Source organism: Apteryx mantelli, chromosome 7 (assembly GCF_036417845.1).
Source record: "Apteryx mantelli isolate bAptMan1 chromosome 7, bAptMan1.hap1, whole genome shotgun sequence".
Taxonomy (NCBI): Eukaryota; Metazoa; Chordata; class Aves; order Apterygiformes; family Apterygidae; genus Apteryx; species Apteryx mantelli.
In genome coordinates this window covers 42,274,346-42,295,169 of record NC_089984.1, presented here as the reverse complement: position 1 = coordinate 42,295,169, position 20,824 = coordinate 42,274,346, and the positions used below count along the sequence as shown (strand labels likewise).

The window sequence follows — 20,824 nt, the reverse complement described above, 5'->3', positions numbered from 1 at the left end:
ACTTAACCAACCGCACACACTTACAGTGAACACTGCTCGAAGGTTGTGCAATCTGTCTATATCTTTGGGGAGTCCAGAGCTTGACCACCGCACCAAATAGTTTTCACTGAAAGAACAATGTTTTGAGAACTTTGTTTAAACAGCTTCCTTTAAAACAAGCATATAAAGTCAGCTTCGGGATTTACAGAAGACTATTTTAAACCCAATCTCTGTCCTAAACAAATGAATATTTACTTAGTAGACTGCTATTTTACTTAGTGCATACCATTTATAAAAGAAAGCAGTTCTCCAGCAACAAAGCACAGGAATTCCTTTAAGGGGGAAATCTAGAAATCTAACTCAGACTATTGTCAAGGCTGCGGTGAGCAGTGCACAAAGCCTTGCAGGTGTGTTCATGTCTCATTTAAGCTCTGCACTTACAGAACTAAAGACACGAAGTGACAAGGAACAGTGCGACTCCGAGATGTACCCCAGGTGGAGGGACTTGCCTGAGGCTGCACTGAGTGAGACAGTGAAGAGCTGCTGTGTGGTAGCTTCCCAGATAATCCTGTCCTACACATTTCAAAGAAATTTGACCAAGCCCCCTCATTCTGCAAAACTACCTTACCGCTACAACTGAGTAAGCGCAGATTAGGGAGTACACTCAGTGCAGGAGATGGAACACACTAACCTGATAAATTTTGATTCCAGTGGATCATAGAGAGACATAAGGACTTCAGCATCTTCTCCTATTTTGCAAACTACATTTTTTAAATTTACAAATAAAGCAAACGAAGGAGTGGCAGCAAACTTGGCTTGTCTGTTGATATCAATATTCTGTTTTTGAGACTGTAATTCAAGAACAGAAGAAACTTAAATTTAACTTTGTCTAACGAATCTCCAACCATTATAAAACATTCTTCCTAAAACCTTTCAGCCAGATGAAAAAGCAGGGGTTGTCTGTTGAGTGTCTGTTCCTGTCATCTTCGTTTATATTAGATTCAGAAAAAGCAGTCTATCACAAATCCTATCATGAAGTCCCATGCCATCAGCAAAAAGATATTTGTTCACTAATAAAAAAAACTAAACAAATGGAGCAAAACACAGAGCCTCAGAAATACCTGATAAAAAAAAGGAAGCTTGTTCTTTGCTGCGTCTGCTATTCTTAGGGCATCTACAGAGTACCAAGAAAGAGGGGAGAGAAGACAGCACTAGCTCTACAATTTCTACAGGTTATCCCACCTCATCCTTTACCTAAACCTTCCATGAACCATTTTATCCAGGTGAAAGGGAGGAACACGCACGTGATAAAGCAGAAAGGAGAGGGAGCAAAAGCAGATGACAGAGGGAGGAGAAGACCAAGAAACCAAGATGCTGTCCAGAGCGGAGACTAGGTGCCGAGAGAGCTCCCAGGTGGCACGGAGCCACCAAGCTCAGTCCACATCTCTCTCCTCTGGGGATCACATGCTGCCAGAAGCAAGACGCTCCCATGCTCTCCGCCTGCCCTCCCAAGGGCAGCCCTCGTGCAGCAGTGCCTCAAAGCCTCTCGGCCACCCTGCCCCATGCTCCAATCCCAGCAGATTCCCATCAACACTCTCCAAAACGTACTTTGTGCCCTGCCACCCTGCTCCTGGCTTCCAGTTTCAGTCTTTGCCCGGAGCAATGAGTTTGAGTGTCTGCTTCCGCCCTTGCCATCGCTCTACAGAGCGTGCAGAATAGCAAAAGGCTCCTCTGTCCTCCCCGAAACTCCACAGAAATAACCCAAATTCCCTTCCGTGCAAGAGTACCAAGCTGCAAAAACCTGAAGCTTAGACAAGGGCAGGTTGTCCAAGTCCCTGCTCATCAGCTGATGTGCAAAAAGACTACAGCCCTACTCTTAAAATACTAGAAGAGGTGTGAAGAGGAAGAGACAGGACACGATAGACCTATATTCTGTCTATTGTGCTTTTTATATTTGCGGGAGACTAAGAAAGAAGAGAGATCCTTTTCAGGGAAACAAAAGGAAAGCAGCGGTATGACTGCCAAAATTGTTTGAGGCAGGGACACAGAAAAAACTTCAAATGCAAAAATGTATTAGTTTAGAATGGAAGTAGAGATTAAATGGGATTTGAACTACCGTATTTTTACACCTAGTTTGTTTATGGGCTGTGCGCCTGTATATGGCGCACTACAGCTCAACAGGCCAGTAACTCACTCAGTTGCACTAGCGCACTCACGAGCCCCTCCTCAGCAATACCGCGTTCCTGACACTGGCAGCATTCTTTACAACATAAACCTGTTTTATTTTAAAAAATAAAATTTGAATTGCAAAGAAGCTGACTGCTTAAGTCTGAGAAAGTCTTTAAATTTGCTCCCTGTAATTGAACAAACAAATTTTCAGGACTGGCATGCTGAAAATCACAAAAACATAATGAGCAAGTACTCTACTTGATTCTCAAAAATAACCCCTCATGACAACCAAAGATACACATTTGCTACATGGGCAGTAGTCTCTGCACCTCTCATATTAAGGTACAAAATTAGCAGATTCATTAATACAATGTATTGATACATCATAACTGTAAATCCTAATAAGCAATCCTTTAAAGGAAGAAAAAAGGTAATCAAACAGCCCAAGACACACAAGTACTTACAGAATTTAAGCCTGACAGCTCTTCACAAACATATCAACTCCTTCAATCTTAACGCTCGCAACAGCAATCAGTTAGTTTATAAGAGTTATGTTTCAAAGAATAGCTACAGTTGCATAGTGTATCTTACTTTTTCCTCGAGCAGTCTCTCTTCAACTTGCTTGGAAGCTATTTCATGTGCTCTAAAAAGGCTAATTGTGCTGGTCTGCTCTGGGTCCAGAATATTGCCATCTTCATCTCTAACAACCAGGTCTAAATCAAGAATTCTATACAAAAACAAACATACTTGTGAATCAACAATATTCAAGCAAATGCTGGGGAAAAAAAGGCCAAGCATTTAACATGAAATTCATGCACACCTGACATAGGCTAGAAAAAGTTATTTGATAAATCATAAAACAATTTTACACGCTATCAACCCATGAGATACCCATTCCTGACTGAAGTCACGTTTCCCACACACACACAGCACACAGAACTGATGTAAATGAATATTCCTCATCCCTTTCAGAGGAAAAACAGAAAGCCTAATTTAAACAGCGGAACAGCTGGGGAAGCAATTTCTTAAACAACTAAACTTGCCAGAAATGTTGTCTTCTCCTCCGATTCATCTGACAGTTTGAACAAACATCTATAGTCACACCACATGCAAATTGGTCAGTTCATTTCTGCATCCCGTTTCATAGTCTCCTCCTGAACAGGCATATTCATGTTTTCCCAAAAATCCACAAAGTACAAGAACACACAAGATGTTTCTCTTTAAGGCAGAAGCAAGATTTCTATCAGCATGCTGTTAACATCCATTATGTCTTCCACAGAAAAGAGGGCTTCCACCATAATCAAATCTACTCATAATCAAGTCCAAGAATATAATCAAGTCCAATCTTCCACATTTTTCCATTTTAATACCGCACTGGCAGCAGATAAAAGATTCAAGTTTAGGCTGATCTGTATTTGTCTACCTAACTTATCTAAGACTGATCACCAATTCCCTTTCAATACATATGGTCCCAAAAGTTATCATCTTCTAATTCTGTAGTCACCTCTCATGATGGTGCTGCTGAAAATGTTTTATCATTGAGCTTAATTCAAACTTGCAGTATCTAATATGCCACACAGAGATTCATAGTTTATCTGAGAGTAAATCCTCTTCGGACATGACTTGCAATCACTTGAAAAGAATAACACGAGCTTTAGCAGATGAAGACATTTATGGACTTAGAGGATCACTCCTTGCCACTCCCTAACAAGAGGGAAACCTGGAGGTTTGAGACAAAGCCTGGAGTAGGGTCAGTATAGAAAACTCTTCAATTGCAATGCATTAATTCAAAAGTGGACGAGCATCACTCAAACAAGTCCCAGAGCGCTGCAGCAGCCTATTAAGAAACACCTCCTAAGCTCTGCTCTAACTGGACCTGGGCATCACAAAACTCTTAAGCATCCCTGGACCATCAAGCTCAGAAAAAACTTTCTGGTGAGAAAGTGGTTTTGCCACTGAAGCCAAAGAGAAAAGCAGTCAAAATCTTCTTGCTCCCTATTACTGGTTTTTGGACAGCAGCCAGAGCAGGGGATACACCTGCTGGTTACTGGTGTCGTAACTGTATGGCCCGGATGAACAAAAGCAGAGTCCTTCTGCAGAAGACATGCAGCTGGACCAGATGAAAAGATACTCAGAAAATGACTAATCACTCAGCCTACTGTGCGCAAACAGGACAAGAACATTTGCACAGATTGCCGGATAAGTAGGATCAAGCTCTACTTTGATTTCTTTATTTTATCCTTTCACATACAAGTGACACTTGCAGGGGGGAAAAAAATGAAATTTTTCTTAACTGTCCCAGTTTGTTTGCAGTTTTCTTGCAACTGAACAAGAAATATGTTTTCATAACAAAATTATTTGACCCAATTTCAGATGCACATTAAAAGTAAAAATAAGACTGCTTTCACTTCATCAGGTATTTCAACAATACACAATGAAATTGTTGCCTTTATTTATAGGAAAAACATATTTACAAATCAGTATTTCACAAAACAGGAAAAGTTAGGATTCTAATTAGAACAGAAAATATTTATGAAATGCATAACGAATTCTTTCCGTCCAGATACTGAAATCATCACTTGTGTTCATTTTAGACAAGAGTGACTATATGACTACATTAGAAAGATATGCTATCTTTCTAGTTGTGAATATTTACTCAGAAGTTCAAATTCAGTTCTCTCCCATACTCTACAGAGAATGTTCTGATCACTTAATTAGTCCATCAGAACATTATGAATATAAAACACAGCACAAGATGTTCTATTGTATTTGAACACTGAGCATCTGGAGGTTATTCAGAGTAACGTTAACCAACTCCTTAGCCAGATGGTAAAATACAGTAGCCAAACAAATAATATCAATAACATCTGGTTAATTGTCTGCTGGGGTACAACAGTCCATATCTTGGATTATAAATGCTAAGTTACTTACTGAATGGAGTTACTGGTTTTTGTTTTTGTTTTTAATTATGGCTTTTGCAGATAAAATACATGAACAGAAATATTGCAAGCTGGGCAGTCCTTAAGAAATAAAGCACAAATAGCTCAAATCTGACGAATTATTTACATCACAAGAGCATTTAAAGATTGGTTTGCTGAATAATTTCAGTCCTCAGGTGCACAATACTACAGTGCTCTTTCTTTCAGTATTCAAAACTCTGTTTCAAACAATTTCACGATTTCTTTGAGAGAAAGGTATGATTCCTCACTTTCAATTTAAAGGGAAAGTCATAACCATATAGACAACTTACGACATACAACTTGTATTTTTAAAAATAATTTTGTTTCAATCCAGATGCCTGTTTGGAAGTTATCCCATAATCAAGAGTTAACATGTTTAATTTACTAACATATCTGATGTATGCAACTTATATTATTGTAATTTTTTTTTTTTTTTTAAAGACTTCAGTTTCCACTGTTATCTGTTAAATAGATATTTCTTTTATTAAATCTGTCTGGTAATCTTCTGGTACAAGCTGCATACAACATAACCAGAGAAACAGTGATTTAAACTCTGTTTCTGAGCCAAATCCTTCAACACCACATTACAGCATAAGTAACTTCAGGGCACACACAGCTGGTGGTTTTGAGAAGGCAACAACAGTTATATGCTACAGAAGCAAGCAGAGTTTAAATTACATCTTAAATGGAGGCAATACTTCTGCTTTTCAACTGACCTTAAAAATCACAGCTTTATTCCGATATCAAATTGATAGTCATCAAGCAAGTGACAATAATATGTGAATTCTACTTTGTATATTATAATTTTACTCTATTTAAAAGATGCTATATTCAATTTCCCTCTTTATCTTGCTATTAAAGACTGTTACTATACTACTATTACAACTGCATAAATACAGGAGTAAAAGAATCCTGTAAGAAGTACTTGATAGCTAATATGTAATACAAAGCTGATTTGTTTTTAAATGGAAACACTTGTAAATATACTGTTCACAAACCTGTTTCCATAATCAATTTTGGCAGTCACTTTCTTTTTCAGTTCCTTGAGCTCATCTTGCGGTAAAGTCCCAGAGAGTATTTGAGATCGCCATTCAATAAGATCATATATCATGTGCCGTACACTACGAAACATTTCTCTGTTATCTTGCTGTTTGGAAGGGAAAAAAAGGGTAGAGTTAGTTGTAAAGTCTACTGAGCATCTTTTAAGTAGATATGGTATATTAAAATTATAAAACATGAGTTTAAAAGGGTGAAAATCTACAGTTAGCGTTCAACTTTCCCTAGTACAGAACACCAAATATAGGGAATCCTGTACTATCTTTCAGGTATGTAAATAAATGTAAATGCTTATATTTACGTTACCTTAAAACCTGGATCATAATCTATTTAGAACAAGCTTTCAAGATAAAAGACATCCTTTTTTGGTTTATATAGTGATTTTATCCAAGGATCCACTATACTGAGTTGAACAGGACTAAAAATGGTGAACTAACAGCAAGAAGCTTAAGTTCTGCAGTATCCCATGTGCATCATCCCTGCTAGAGAACCTTTTTTCTAGTTAAAACTTCAGAATAATACTTTAAAATTCCTCAGTATCTTAAAAGTCCACAGGTAACTCCTACTTTTTCCATCCTTCTGCAAGTAAGCACAAAACCTCACAGCAACTCAAATACCTTAATTGTTCATAAGGCCTGGAACTATGGATCTAAAGCAGTGCACAGCAGCATACACAAACCTTCTTTAGCAACATACCGCTAAGCTAGGACAGGGGAAGATAAAGTTCCATACTTATAACAGGAGAAGCCTCTTTTCCAGTACGTTTTAGTTATGTGCACGCATGCACATCCATGTATCCGCATCCACTGTAAAACGAAAGGTTGACTCCTTAACCGCAAAACAGGATTGGACACACTGGCTTAAACAGTGGACGCAGCTTTAGTGCGGCACATGAACAACACTGAACAGAACAACAGTCGTCTTTTTTGTTGTGAGACACCTGGAGACAAGGAAGAAACTGAGGCTCAGAGCGCTTTGTTCTCACCCAGAAACTCCCCCCTACCATCTTCATAACTCTCAAATTCCAGCTAAGCCATTAGTTCAATGCACTCTAAAAGAGAGTGCATCTTCCTAAGCATCCTGCATCAATGAATTATTCAGGCTACGCACAGCCATCTTCCATTCGGACTATACCCAGGCCTTATTTGACCGAAAACAATTGGAATAACCAAATAATTAAAATAAAATTACAATTCTCTGCTATATATAAAGACAACAAAAAACTGCACAAGGCGCAGAGACAAGGAGAAAAAATACCAAACTGAAACTTAAAGACTTCAGTCTGTTCAGATTATCAAAAAGCTGACTTGATTATAGCGCGTGAGAACCTTCACAGAGAGAAAATACCAGTTACTAAAAGCTCTTTAATGTAGCAGAGAAAGACAACAGGCACCTACGGCTGGAGGCTAAAGGCAGACAAATCCAAAAAAGAAAGAGGTTCACCATTTTCCGTGCTGCGGGCAGTTACAATCTAGCAAGATGAGGAACAGGGCACCTCCTTTAATATCTGCAAATCAAACCTGGATACCTGCTCATTATTCAAACACAAATTATGGACTGAACTCTGGGATAAATGCGGAAGCTTAATGATTTCTGATACGCAAGAATGGGGATCACATGGCTTCAGATGATTTCTAAAGTCTGTAAACAGACCGATTTGAAGCCTGTTACCTCCCGTCAAGCAAATCCCCCTTGAAAAGGCAATCCCAGTGCACCAAGCCTCCTTTGGGCAGTTGACCATACACGGTTAATCCGTACAGACATCCTTGAGATACAAGCTATAAACAAACTCTCCAAGTGATCTGCCTACTCGTATTAAGAGCACGACAGGGACTGGAACACTTTCCTTCCCCAGACCAAGGCCGCTGGTAGCATCGCACCTCATCTGCTCTCAAATTCAAAGTTATTAACAGAGCACAGCAGCACTGTTCAGCTCTTATGTTTCTTTATAGAAGCAAATGCTGCATCTCATTTGTATCGTGTGTGTTAACGGTCAGAACAAGTGATTCCTATATTAAGGGAATTTTATAATTTCATAAAAAATTACTGCTACAAGAAAAAACGCACGAAATTTGGCAAGAAAGCTTCCAACTGTGTCTTTTACTATCCCTCCTTGCTTATCGTACAGGCATAGCAACCAAGCTTGGCGCAGTCACGTAGGTGATATTTCTCTGACATTAAGAAATATCAGATTTCACACTCGGAGTAATCCCAAGAACGGTATTAGGGTCAGACGGCAATCCTCTGTTCTCGGGAACACAGAGCAGTGGAACCGGGGTAAACGCAGATAAAGTTTGCCAGTTCGGTCAGTATGCTGTTTACCAACAACTGAATCTACTCAGCTCTAGCTTTCCACTGTCCTACAGCCCAAGTAGGAGTTACTGAAGAAAATATTAGGGATCTCTCTCAAAAACTCCCTTACTTTGGCCCTCTTTGCTTACCTAGTTCCAGCTCTTCTATATTTTGCCTTCTGCAGATTCTCTGCCTCCCAGTGTGCTTCTGCCCCCATTCACTTCTTCCTCGCTCCTCAACGCATCAGCTCTCTGGCATCATGCCACGTTAAAACTCTCAATCTCCCTCTGTCTCCCCTCATATAACGTATTATCCTTCATCTACTTCAACACTACATTATTTCCAACATACTATGTTTTTAGTACTCTTTCCTGTATTTTCACGGATGCAATTCAAAGCCTCATAAGTTAACAGGAACCTTTTCACTAGCTGCAATGGATATTGCATCAGCTGCTCAGAAATTCTGGTTTCTGTCCACCTTTAAATATCTTTTAAAAGTAAACCAGGCATGAATCAGGCACGAAAAAATAGAAAGTTCTCATTTCCTGCCATCTCTAGTTTTTCCCCATGTTAAGAGTAATAGCCTCCTCTCCCACGTTCTCAGCAACATACTTTTGTAAAACATTCATTTTACATTACATAACTACTTTTACGGTAAAAGTAAGATCTCAGACATGCTTAAGAGATAAGGATTTTGCACTAAACCCTATTTTAACAAAACAATATGAATCTGAAATTGTTTGCTTTCATTGTGTAACAGCACAATGAAATCGTAAGAAGTCTGAGCTAGGGTACCTTGCATCCAATAACATTAGTTACATTTGAACTGCATTTTAGGTGTACATTTGAACACTATTTAAACCATGCTTATGAACACCTTCATCTGTGTACTTTCCTGATTATTATATTTTTCTATCCCCCCATTTTTCTATTACCTCATCAATGCAGATGTTTATTACTATAAAATCCTAGGACTATATTCTTATTTAAGACAAGCACATGTAAAAACACAGCTTTGAATTTTACAAATTTTTGTAGATATCAGATGGAGACATTAACACATGCCTACTTAAACTTCAGCATATGAAAATAATTGGCATTAAGTTTAAGTAAGGTCAGGATAAACTGAAAACAATCAACTTTAAGTACAAGAATACTGCCAGGTAAAGATCTATACTGGTGAATTTTCAAAGACTGAGGTTTCAACCCACAAGTTTGACACTGGAAATTCAAGTTTCTCATAATGTAGAGTGACAGACTTGATAACTGTTCTCAAAACTGACTTTCCTTCATTTAATACGCTCATCCGCAGACTTAGAAAAATCTAAAATATCTTTAAAAGCCAATGTATTTTGGATAATCTGCAAGCTGCAGTACCCCATGAAAAAGGATCTTCAGTCAAGCCAGCCATAACTACTCAACAAATTACTGCTAGATCAAGGTATCACTAAGCAGAATCAGGTTTCTGTAGAAGAAATGCAGAGTGTTTGAGAAAACGCCCAAAAGCAACAGTTGAGGTTTGTGCCATGACACAGAAGACGCTGAACAGCTTTATGACATTGCTTTTGAAGTAGCCTTCAGAGGCAGTAGAAAGGGAAAGTCAGTAACAGTTTCTTCACACTTCCCATCTTAACTTTCAGAACACCACTCTTCACACAAACCACATAATATCGTAAATAGTTTTCTGCGTGAATACTTACAACATATAGCTGCCGCCATATTATAGACCATTCCCGTAGCGTTGTGGTAACTTCCTGAATCAGCGGGAGCTCGTTGGGTATAACTGTTTCGTGTTGGCTTAGAAGAAGAAAGAAGTTAGGAATGATTTTGCCATCTTACCCAAAGTTACTTAATTCAAAGAAGCAACTGCTCATTTCCAAAACCAATTCAATAACATGATTCAAAATAACATAACTTATAATAAATTTAAAACATCACAAAAAATACATCATAACATACAGAAGTAGCATATACCTGTTTCACATGACTTAAAGGCTACTTCAGTGGGCTGAGACCATGCTATTGAGCTCAAGCAATTTTTTGCGTTTCCACGTTCACAAGGTAAGGCCATTGGCACATACCTCGCCATACCATTTGTTACCGAAATACTAATTGTACAGGAAGCCATAAAGATGAACGCCAGATACGCAGCACACAATGTCATGATAGCAAAGCACGGTTGTTTTTCAAACTATTGGTCTTAAAAAATATTCAAGCATGCAAGTCATTACCATTAAGTTTCCATGTGACTTGTTTCAAACTTGGGTCGCACATAATTTTAAAACAACAGCTAGATCTTTTAATATTTCAGAAGTAGGGTACTTAAAGGCAGTTTTGTAATCAGCAAGAAAGATGTCATTATGCAGTAATCATATGATTAGTAGATTTATCATTTACATATTTAACAGCATATAAAAATAAATCAGGCACACAGAAAAAATATTTTAATCCTGTTTCACTCCACTTCATACCTGGCTAATCATTTATTAATTTCATTCCACTTTTTTTTGTTTTTCCATTTTTTAAGTAATCTTTTATATCAATTTTATGAACTTTTACAGGCATGTCCAGCAATGGTTGGTATCTATGTAAGGACCTGAACTTTATCAGCTGTTAAATGACAAAGAACAGCCCGAACCACAGCCACATACATCAGGCAAAGGAGCAGGAGAACAACAAAAACAATTCCTTGCTGAAAGACAGAATCCTTTACTAACAGGAAACAAATATGAGCCCATCTGATGAATGCACTGAAATTACATCAACACAAATAAGAAAATGAGTTTTCATGACTTTCAAGTGAAACTCACCCTTTTCCTTCAACTATTGCTTCCTTAAGATATATATAAGAGGCAGGAAATATGCCCTTTGAGAGGGAAGGAGAGAGAGAGGAAAAAATTATTTTAAGTAACCAGATGCACGTAACATTATCTATTACCTACCAACCTGCCAAGACACATTGCCAGGTGTGCACAGAGAGCCACCCACGTCCTCTTCAGCATCCGATTAGAACGCTTTTGTTTTTAAGTTTACAACATTTAAGTTCTGTACTGTATGTCCTTTCAGGAAGGTTTTGCAACATCAGTAAAAATGAAAAAAATAGAGATTCAGTGTTTTTAAACTTATCTTCACAACGCTGAACAAAACAGCAGTGATACCCTGCTGTAAGCGGCCCTGCAAAGGAGTGGTTCCTCGCTCAGTTAAGGTACAGTTTGCCTTAGTTTCCCCAGGTCCCTGGATGATTGACAGAGTCAAACTAAAGTAGACTTGCTTTTGAAAGTATGAAGTCACTTTATACAAGTTTTCTTCAAAGTGACATTTCTCCCCAAATCCTGCTGCCTGTTTTTTCTCATGTCTAACCAAGCTTTCTTCTCCTACTAGAAGATGCTGCTTCTCTCTCCTAGTGTTTTCCCAGCATTTAGAGGCTCCCAGCTATAGGAGACACTACGTGAGAACATCACACGATACTGGGCTGCCTGGCTCAATTGCTGTGAAATAAATACAGCTGCACACACGTGCAGCACACAATCATCCTTCACTGCAACCTACAGTATATAGACTTTAATTTTGTTATATACTGTCTCATATCACCAACCTACCATTAGCTTTGCAAGCCAAATAGCTCTTTGATCAACAGTATTTCAAAAGACCAATACTGCTTTTCTGAAAAAATATGCTCTATCTCAAGATTCTAGAAATACAATAATGTTTTCAAAACAGTGCAAGCACATATTAAAAAAATATTTCAAGTCAAGCTGAGAAAATATCCCATCTTTTAGAACTAGTGGTTCAGTTTTCTTACTTGGGAATGCAAAAAAGAAATCCTTAGGATGCTACACAAACTCAGGGGCAGGGAGCACAAATTACCCATTCTAGTTTTCTGCATCATTCTCAGAAAAACTATACTTGTGTGCATAACAGCAGACTAAAATCCAGCACTAGAGTTGTAAAGCTTGCTTTATATAATAGAAGTATATTTACTAAAAAACTATCACTTCAACTACTTTTCCAAAGGTAGGTGATAAATATGACCTGAACAGAAGTCAGTTCAAGTATGTGAGCTCTCAGTAATAAAGTTGGTTTTTAACCTGCCCCGCTGCTGCTTTAACACGTGCCAAGTATAGCAGGGCCACAGGAAGCAGGAGGGGAAGGGTGCAGACAGTGGCAACCCACAAGCAGGAGCCACGCACGAGGACAGAGAGAACAAGAAGTTCAGGAGAAAACAAGGAAGGAACAGGACCTCAAGGCACAAACACGCAGGTGATTGAAGGGTTCAGTGCGCCAGCCAAGAGGAGACAGAAAACAAGAAATCCAGATTATAACGCTATACGGAGGGGAAGGTCTGCTACTTTGCTCCAGTTCTTAAGCGGCAAATAGAGGATGGAAAAGGCAGAGGCAAAGCAAGAGTGCAACCAGGAACATGCTCTGCTTCATCCTTGTCCGCATCCCAAAGGGTACGTGTGAGGGGCAAACCTGTTTCACACCACGGGCAGCAACGCATTCACCCTGTCACACAAGGGCTGTCTGTTCCCATTTGATATGGGCAAGGATACCTTACACTTAAAGGATTTTATCAAAATTTCACATTTTAAAGGTTGCAAGTAGGTAGAGTACCACTGTATAATCTTCCTTTTAGCCTGAGGGGGAAAAAAACAAGCAAGTCCAACTACATTTAGCTGCAGTCAAGCAAATGCAGCAACACCTGGAATTAATTTAAGCCAACAGGAATTCGTCATTGCTGCTTAGGCTGAATAAGGCATATTCATGGAATATTTCCTTAAAAATAAATAAATAGGCATATCTCAAAAAATTACAACACACACAGAAACAACTCAAAATTCAATTCTGTATGCAAACATGCTGGGTTTTCCATTTTGAAATGACAAAGGAAACAGAAATACAAATCTTTAATTCTGGTTAATTACTGCTATAAAACTCTAAAAACTAAAATGCAGTATTATAAGCAGTATTTCTGCTGTTTAGTTCCCCCCCCCCAAAAAAAAGACTGCTATAAACAGCAGCCCTTTATGTATGCTTAAAGCCTAACAACAAGGCAAAAATTACACTCTAGAAGATTACTCCATCTCTCACAGAGAATGGCTGAAAATCACAATGTAGATCTCCTTATCACTTTCCAAGAGGCAATTGCATTTTATGAGTAATGCATTATTTAACAGAACATGAAGCAAGCCATCAGCCTTTAAACAGACCAACTAAAATGTAAAGTTCTGTAAAAGTTCTTAACTTTTTAGTGAAGCAAAGGCTCCGGTGGACTAAACAAGTTATTGCAGTAAACGAGCTGATGCACATCAACCGTTCCATATTGACCGCACATAATACACACTCACACTGCCACAGTACTAGACATGCAAGTCAGCTTTCAGGCTTCACTGAAAGCAGTTCAGTTCACTTGAAAAGTTCATTTATTCCAGGTTCAGACTGCACACAAACAGTCACTAGAGATCAGCGGACATGTGCCAAGTTGTTACCATGTAGTAATGTAACACATGTCCCATCTCTGTTGTAATAAACACATAACACACCCAATGACATAATACGTCTTTGTCCAAGAGGAAAATGAACGCTCTCCTACAACAGGACAACTTACCTTTTTGGATTTTTTTCTTAGTGTATAGCCTCTATACCAACCTAGGAGGAAGAAGGGGGAAAAGCATTAAAAGGTTTATTAATGTCACCTAACAGCTGTTCCTCCTCTGTTCGCCAGCACCTGAACTTTGTTCCCAATCACACTTCCCCCCCATACACACAAAACATCCAACTGCATTTCAATTCTCCGTAGAATTAATAGCCTCGCTTAAACAAAGCGTTCTTTAAAAGCTATAAAAGCAGCGCGATGATGTACAGGCTGATGGAGAACACTACATAATCGAGACGGCATTTCACATTACGCGTTTAATCGTCATTCTCCAGTAAGGTCAATTTCACTTTAATTAGTAATTTACCAACATAAACAAAATCAACTTAAGGGCATTAGCATTAGAAAGACTTACTGTGTGACTAGTTCGATTTTAAAACCTATTTAAGTTCCACAAATGAAAGTTTTCAAATATAGATCAGCCGTTTGTCATCTCAACGGAAAACAAAAAACGCTTTGGGATCTACAGCGGCATCCATGCCGCAAGACACGAAAGCGGGCGAGAGCCCCGACGAAGGGGCCCCGCGCGGTATCGAGAATATGGACGTGCATCAACCTGCACTGAAGTGTCAGAACAGCTTCAGAAAAGCAATTTATTATTATTTTTTTTTATTTTTTTTTTTAAAAAAGCGCCTACCATTAAACGCTTCTCTGGAGGTCTCCGGGCAAGGAGGCCTAAAGCGGCGCCAGCGAGCAGACGGCCCCGCGCGCCCCTGCCCCGCAGCAGGCTGCTGCCGCACCGTTCGTCTCGCCCAGTAAAGCGCTCCACGTACGCGAGGGCAGGGACCCTGCCTGGAGAACAGGGAGGCAATCTCATTTATCATGCCCCCCGTTCACCACACATCTGCGAGCAATCACCATTACAGCTTTTAGTGCCTCTCAGGCCATTGCACTGCAGTGCAGCTGGGTAGCCAAAAAACAAAGAGAATTTCTGCAAACTACCCTAATTCCATCTCCCAGAAGATACCGCGCCAGACAAAGCAGAAGGGATCTCTCGTGGATACTGCCCCCAGTTTGGTGCTGACTTGCTGCAAGCTTGCATGTTACATTTTATATTGCAGTTTGTCTGCATCACGGCTCACTCCATCCTACTCAGCACCTCAGGGAAACCACGGGTGAACAAAGCGGTGCTCCACAGCTTTCAGAGGACAGCGGCATTTTCTCTGGGTTCAGTACAGATCTACACACAGACCGCCATACATAGCTGCAGCGCTCACAGGTATAATTAAGCATGTGCACGTATGTTGTGTTGCCCCTCTCAGAGACCAGGACATGGGGGAGAGCAGGGTGGGATCAAAATGGAGCAGGAGGGAGGAGAAAAAACACCACACACCACCACCACCCAGGCCCACTCTAACAACTAAGCCTTTGGGGAGGAAGAGAATTCAAGGCTGAAGAATTCATTAGTCAACACCCTGGGACCAGAAATGCAAATGAAGGTCTCAAGTGCGCAGGATTTTTCAGTCTCCTTCCCAGTGGCAAAGCAGCAGGTACTCTGATTCCTTGACGTCGCATTGCCTCACAACCCTGTCCATCATCATCTGGCAATGGTTAACACTATCTTCTTTCAACTTGGCATCTACAGCTGTCACAGTTCACCTCCCTACAGAGGCTGCAACGGTCTTACATCTCACCTGTCCATTGCTTTTGGCAAACACCGATGAAGCTTGTAGCCAAAATGAGTGTCCAGTTTCTGGTTCAGGTGCAAAACAGGAGGACAAAGAATTCCTACTAGTGCTCACTCCACTAGCTGAAGTGGCAGAGGCATGCCAAGTCTGCAGTCTTACTGAAGGATTAAATTCATATATTTCTCCTCAGTTTTATATGAACGTACCTAGAAATTTACATTTTATAGTTATGTTACAGGAAGACTGAAGATCAGCATTTCTAAACTGGTAAACCCCATAATTAAAATTGCCTTAATTCAGACCCTCTGCTCACATGCACTGTATGTTCTTTAATTACACAATCCCTTCTCCTCTATCTGCTGAGCTGCTGTCCAACTCAGAACACTGCACTACACCTACAGATTAAAAAGCTACGTAGTGAAGAAAGCATCTCTACAGGATCTCCAGTTTCTTTGCTAGAGAAGCTTTGTAGCAAGCAGCAAGAGATGCATGAGACTGCAGGTAAGAGAGCAGCCCAAACCTTGGGGTCTCCTGCCTTGGAAAACTGGTTACAGTCCCACTCCGTCACAGAGGTCCCAGTGAAGTTGGGCAAGTCCAGCCAGGCTTTTCACTGGCAGCCACCACCTAAATGTTCCTCTTTCTGGATATCAAGCCCGTAACCATGCAATAGGGAGTCCGATTTTCAAGGATCTAAACTCACTGATGCCACTGAAGGCACTGAGTCATGCCTTGATCACTTAAGGGCTATGTAATTTAAGTATATGAGGAGGGAAAGAAAGAATCTCCAACTGACTACCCAAAACAAAAACTTTACTCCATTTCTTAGTTTTCTGTTACATGATGATAGTTCTCCTACACGCAGCTAAGCAATGCAAAGATGACTAAGTCTCTCACAAATGTGAATTATTTACATTAAGGTCACAAATTATTTTTTTTTCTTCAAAGCACAATAAGTCTGGTTTGTTATCAGATTCCAGGCAAAAAGGAAAAAACCAAGTATCAGATAAGTGCTGTTTTAGGCGAGTGGTATCCAATCCACCACACCAAACAAAGCAAGGGGTAAAAGGCAGGGGAGGGATGTGTGTGCACATGCAAGTTAATAACATCAGAAAAGGTATCCAAATGCACATATCAGCTAAAACTGTGGCACTCCATAACTTCAGTTCTTGATTTTGAAGCCTCCGTAGTTGGGCTTTTGGAAGTCAAAAATATATATAAAATACTCAAAACAATCCTTGAGGGCAAACAGAGCAAATACCTAATGTCTATCACTTAAAGTACATAGCACAGAATTGCAGATTCTCCTATTTATTAACAAATATAGTTTCACACAAATGCCAGAGAGAGGAAAACAGGCTGATGCCATAAATATTTTCCAAAGTGACCTGAGCTTTTAAGTGGCTTAGTTGTGTTATAGGGTTTCTAGCCACTCCCTTAACAAATATTATGGGATTTAATGGCTTGAAATATGCATCCAAGTAAATGCCCAAACAAGAAAAGGGACCAATGAAATACCTGTGTGTTCAAGTTGTGAAAGACAGGCAAAGGGAAAAACTCAGCACTTGCTATTATTTCTCTTGAATACTGCACCTATTTACTATGCCATTACCTTGACAAGGTATTTGGTATTTTTTTAAAGGCTGACACCATCATTTTTAATAAAAGAAATACTTTAATCTTTATTCAAGTAATTTGAAAAAAACTTATGGGTTTGTATTTATTATTGCAAAGTCATTCCCCTGACTCTTCAAATGACCTTTCTGTCCCACCGCCCTATTATTTGGGGGGGTTGTTCAGACTGGCACATTCCACTGCATCCTAGCGGAACAGGATCCCGACATGGACAGGAGTGATGACAGGGAGTTCCCATTAGGACACCTGGAAGTAAAACTAGTGCAGATGCTAAGAAACCTCCTGGGGCACAATCTACGCATATTTTGTGTAGAAGAACTTGGAGATCAAAAAGCTCAAATAATTACCTAATAATGGCAGCTCTGTGAACAAAAGAGGCAAGAATTATGGTATCTCATTTCCCATCACAGCAGGCACATAATGATTAATCGTTGTATAAAATGTTTGGAAGAACACTAATTTATTTGCATTTCTTTTAACATGAACTCATCCCATGTGCCTGAAGCCTAACAACCATTAGATGAGAGTGTAAAGGTCTTTCTGTTGTTCAAGTCTAGGTGAAAAATGAGGCATCTCCACTGTCCCATTAAGGCAGCATCATTCATGATTCGACAGGGTAAGTGTCACCTACGCTATTCAGGATTCAAAGTTTCTCACATTCTTTAAATAAATCTACAGTATATAACTGCAAAACAACATTTTAATCATCTTGTTTGCATTTAAAATTTGCTCATTATTAGATATTTATTAAAGCATATAACACTGCATAATGGAAAGATTACTTTGCGCAGTGTCAAAGGTAAGTTAGTACTGTGGCAAGCTGAATTCTAGAAGAATATTCTCAAGAACAATGAGAAAGGTCACTTGGCAGGTAGTGATGAGTAAACTTAGCTACTTCCGTTGATAGAGCAACATTGTTTATTTTAGTAGCTATAACAATAAAAATCCTATTCAAGCCGATATGGAAAACAAGTTTACCATGGAGATATAACAAAAGATCAATATTTAGAGAAACAAACAAGCTAAACCAACATATTAAAGCAAATCACATTTTCAAAGCAAAAACTGTTACAGTATTTTAAACAAAGAGTTCACTGTTTTCACCATGTTACTTATACCTTTCTAAACTACAGCATGCCATAAAATCTAGATTCAACGATACAGAGCAGTATTTTACTTGGTTCAGTACTGGATCAAGCAAGGGCAGAAAGATGTGACAATTCTCACAATCCCTTGATTACCAAACTCGGTATTCAAGTTTCCTTTTACATGGATCAAGGAGGAAAGACTTTGGTACATATAACGCTGCTACAGCTTCGTATCAAAACGAGCAAAGCATCTGAAAAGCCTGAAATCAGGCAATGGCACTAACACACATCCATCTTATGAGAGAGAGATAAATAATTTAGAACCCAGGTGACTTTCAAATTCAGATTAAAACTTCTTTTAGAATCAGGCTCTTTCGCATTATCTGAGGGTATCTAGAAAACATCTATCATTTCTCTAACGATATAATAGATGCTGCAACTGATCCATATAAATAAAGCTGTGAGAACATCCATCTTTCATGGAAAAGGAAATGGTTATTCATCAGGTATCTACCACATGCTTGCTCATTCACATCTAGCACTGGTTAATTCCGCGTTCATTAAAAATAGCATTTTGTCCCTTAGCAAGAAGCAAGCAATTCATCACCTGACAGGACAGGAAGATAAAGTCCAAAGAAAACGTAAATTACAAAAAACAATGTTACTAGATGCAACCTTTGAAAGCTTACCTTCATACGTTTCTAATATGTGCACAGTGTCACCTATTTGTAAAGAGAGTTCATCTGGTCCCCTTGCGTCATAGTTGTAAAGAGCTAGACAAAGAAAATACTGCTATTAGCACAGACAACATAATTTCAAAGATTTTTTTTCCCCCCTCTACACACCCGATTTTATTACTCACTATTGCCACTGACGATTTTTTGGTATAATATCTGGCTATATTTGGTCAAGTTTTTTAAATCCACTAATACTTCCCCTTGTAACAAGCCTAAAAAAGCCACACATCTACTTTTTAAAGATAGTCTTTCACTCCATTTATAATACCTTTACTTCATAAAAAAACATTCAATTAATTTTGTTGAACTTGTCTGTCTTCCAGTATTTTGTGCCGATTTTATGCAGCTCTGCAATAAACTGCACTGTTTCACTGTCAGCTTAACACACCAAAAAACCTATAAAGTGTTTTTAGAAAGCTTTAATTCACACCTTTATAAATAATATTAAGGATTAATTTCTCAGTCACACTTCATAGATTTACTACATGAATACTACACTTAAAAATGAAAGGATTTAAGAATTCATAAATGCCAGCAGTAAATGCATTAATCCAACGATATTCTTGGAAGGGATCAGTCATATCCCTCATTTTATAATACTGTAACCAAGCTGTCATATTTCACACCTTAGCAAGCCCTGACAGTGTCCAACAGTGTCCTCCTGTAACTAACCTATCTTCTGGGTACAGGATAAACAATCAAATCCAAACTATAGAAGAGCTTTTTGGCCTTTCCCCCCTCCATTGCTTGAAGGCAAGCACCACCACAAACGCACTTGTTTTGCCGACGCTTCTGAACTGCTCAGCGTTGCAAACACCACAAGCAATGACAATAAAATGTCAACTGTCGCCTTGTTCCAGTACTCAGTTCAGAAAAAGCCTGGAGTGCCACCACCCAGCACAAACAGCAAGAGGCATAACATTTAAGAGATAGCTGAAGTACATTCACGCTGCCTGCAGTTAATATCAATACTAAAGACCTAAAATGTGGAAGAAAGGATTTTGGACTAAGTGATAAACTTCTCAGGTTGGTTTAGATGCATCTATAGCAAACCGGGTCGCAGTGTACATTTCACAAGTGAGTTTATTGAGTACCATGAGTCCCAGCTAGCTCCTTACAGCAAACTCCCACGGGAGAGGCTGCGAATCACTGCTCCACAGAACAAGCGCAAGCCTCTGCCTACGTCGGCCCATCTTCCTCCTCCTCCTTGAACCCTTCCTGGATGCACACCTTCAGCCTGCAACAGTCGCCTACAGAAACAAACGCTGGAAGCGACCACTGGAAATTACTCACACCCCACAGCCATTAACCTCTGCATCGCTCCCACCCTGCCAGAGGTCAGTTCTGGCCAGGGAGTCGTTTTGGAAAGAATAGAAGTTGTTTTGCCCTGAAAAGCAGTAGCCAGGCATAACACCAGAGATAGCTCAAATGCAAAAGATGCATAACCACCAAGGAAGCGACGTGAGAACTGTCATCTTCAGAAGATATTCAACATGAGGAGTTTTTTGCTTTTTGTTTTTTTAAACACCCAGACCATTCTTGCCCAAAAAACCTGCAAACTATGAGTGCTGAAATTAGGAAGGCCCAGAATACTTTACAGGACACCTAACTGAGAAACGTGCTGTAA

At 39.4% G+C, this 20,824-nt stretch overlaps 1 protein-coding gene across 1 annotated transcript in view; it reads right to left on the bottom strand.

Annotated features, from left to right (window-relative positions):
• The window catches only part of DOCK1 (dedicator of cytokinesis 1), a 310,679-nt gene that overhangs the window by 267,095 nt on the left and 22,760 nt on the right, over nucleotides 1-20,824 (bottom strand). Inside the window, exons 2-9 of the mRNA XM_067300378.1 lie at nucleotides 19,150-19,233; nucleotides 14,065-14,105; nucleotides 11,267-11,322; nucleotides 10,157-10,253; nucleotides 6,107-6,255; nucleotides 2,740-2,875; nucleotides 671-828; nucleotides 25-106 (exon numbers count right to left, since the gene is read on the bottom strand). Of these exons, the coding sequence (XP_067156479.1) occupies nucleotides 25-106; nucleotides 671-828; nucleotides 2,740-2,875; nucleotides 6,107-6,255; nucleotides 10,157-10,253; nucleotides 11,267-11,322; nucleotides 14,065-14,105; nucleotides 19,150-19,233 (803 nt within the window). The remainder of the gene's footprint in view (nucleotides 1-24; nucleotides 107-670; nucleotides 829-2,739; nucleotides 2,876-6,106; nucleotides 6,256-10,156; nucleotides 10,254-11,266; nucleotides 11,323-14,064; nucleotides 14,106-19,149; nucleotides 19,234-20,824) is intronic.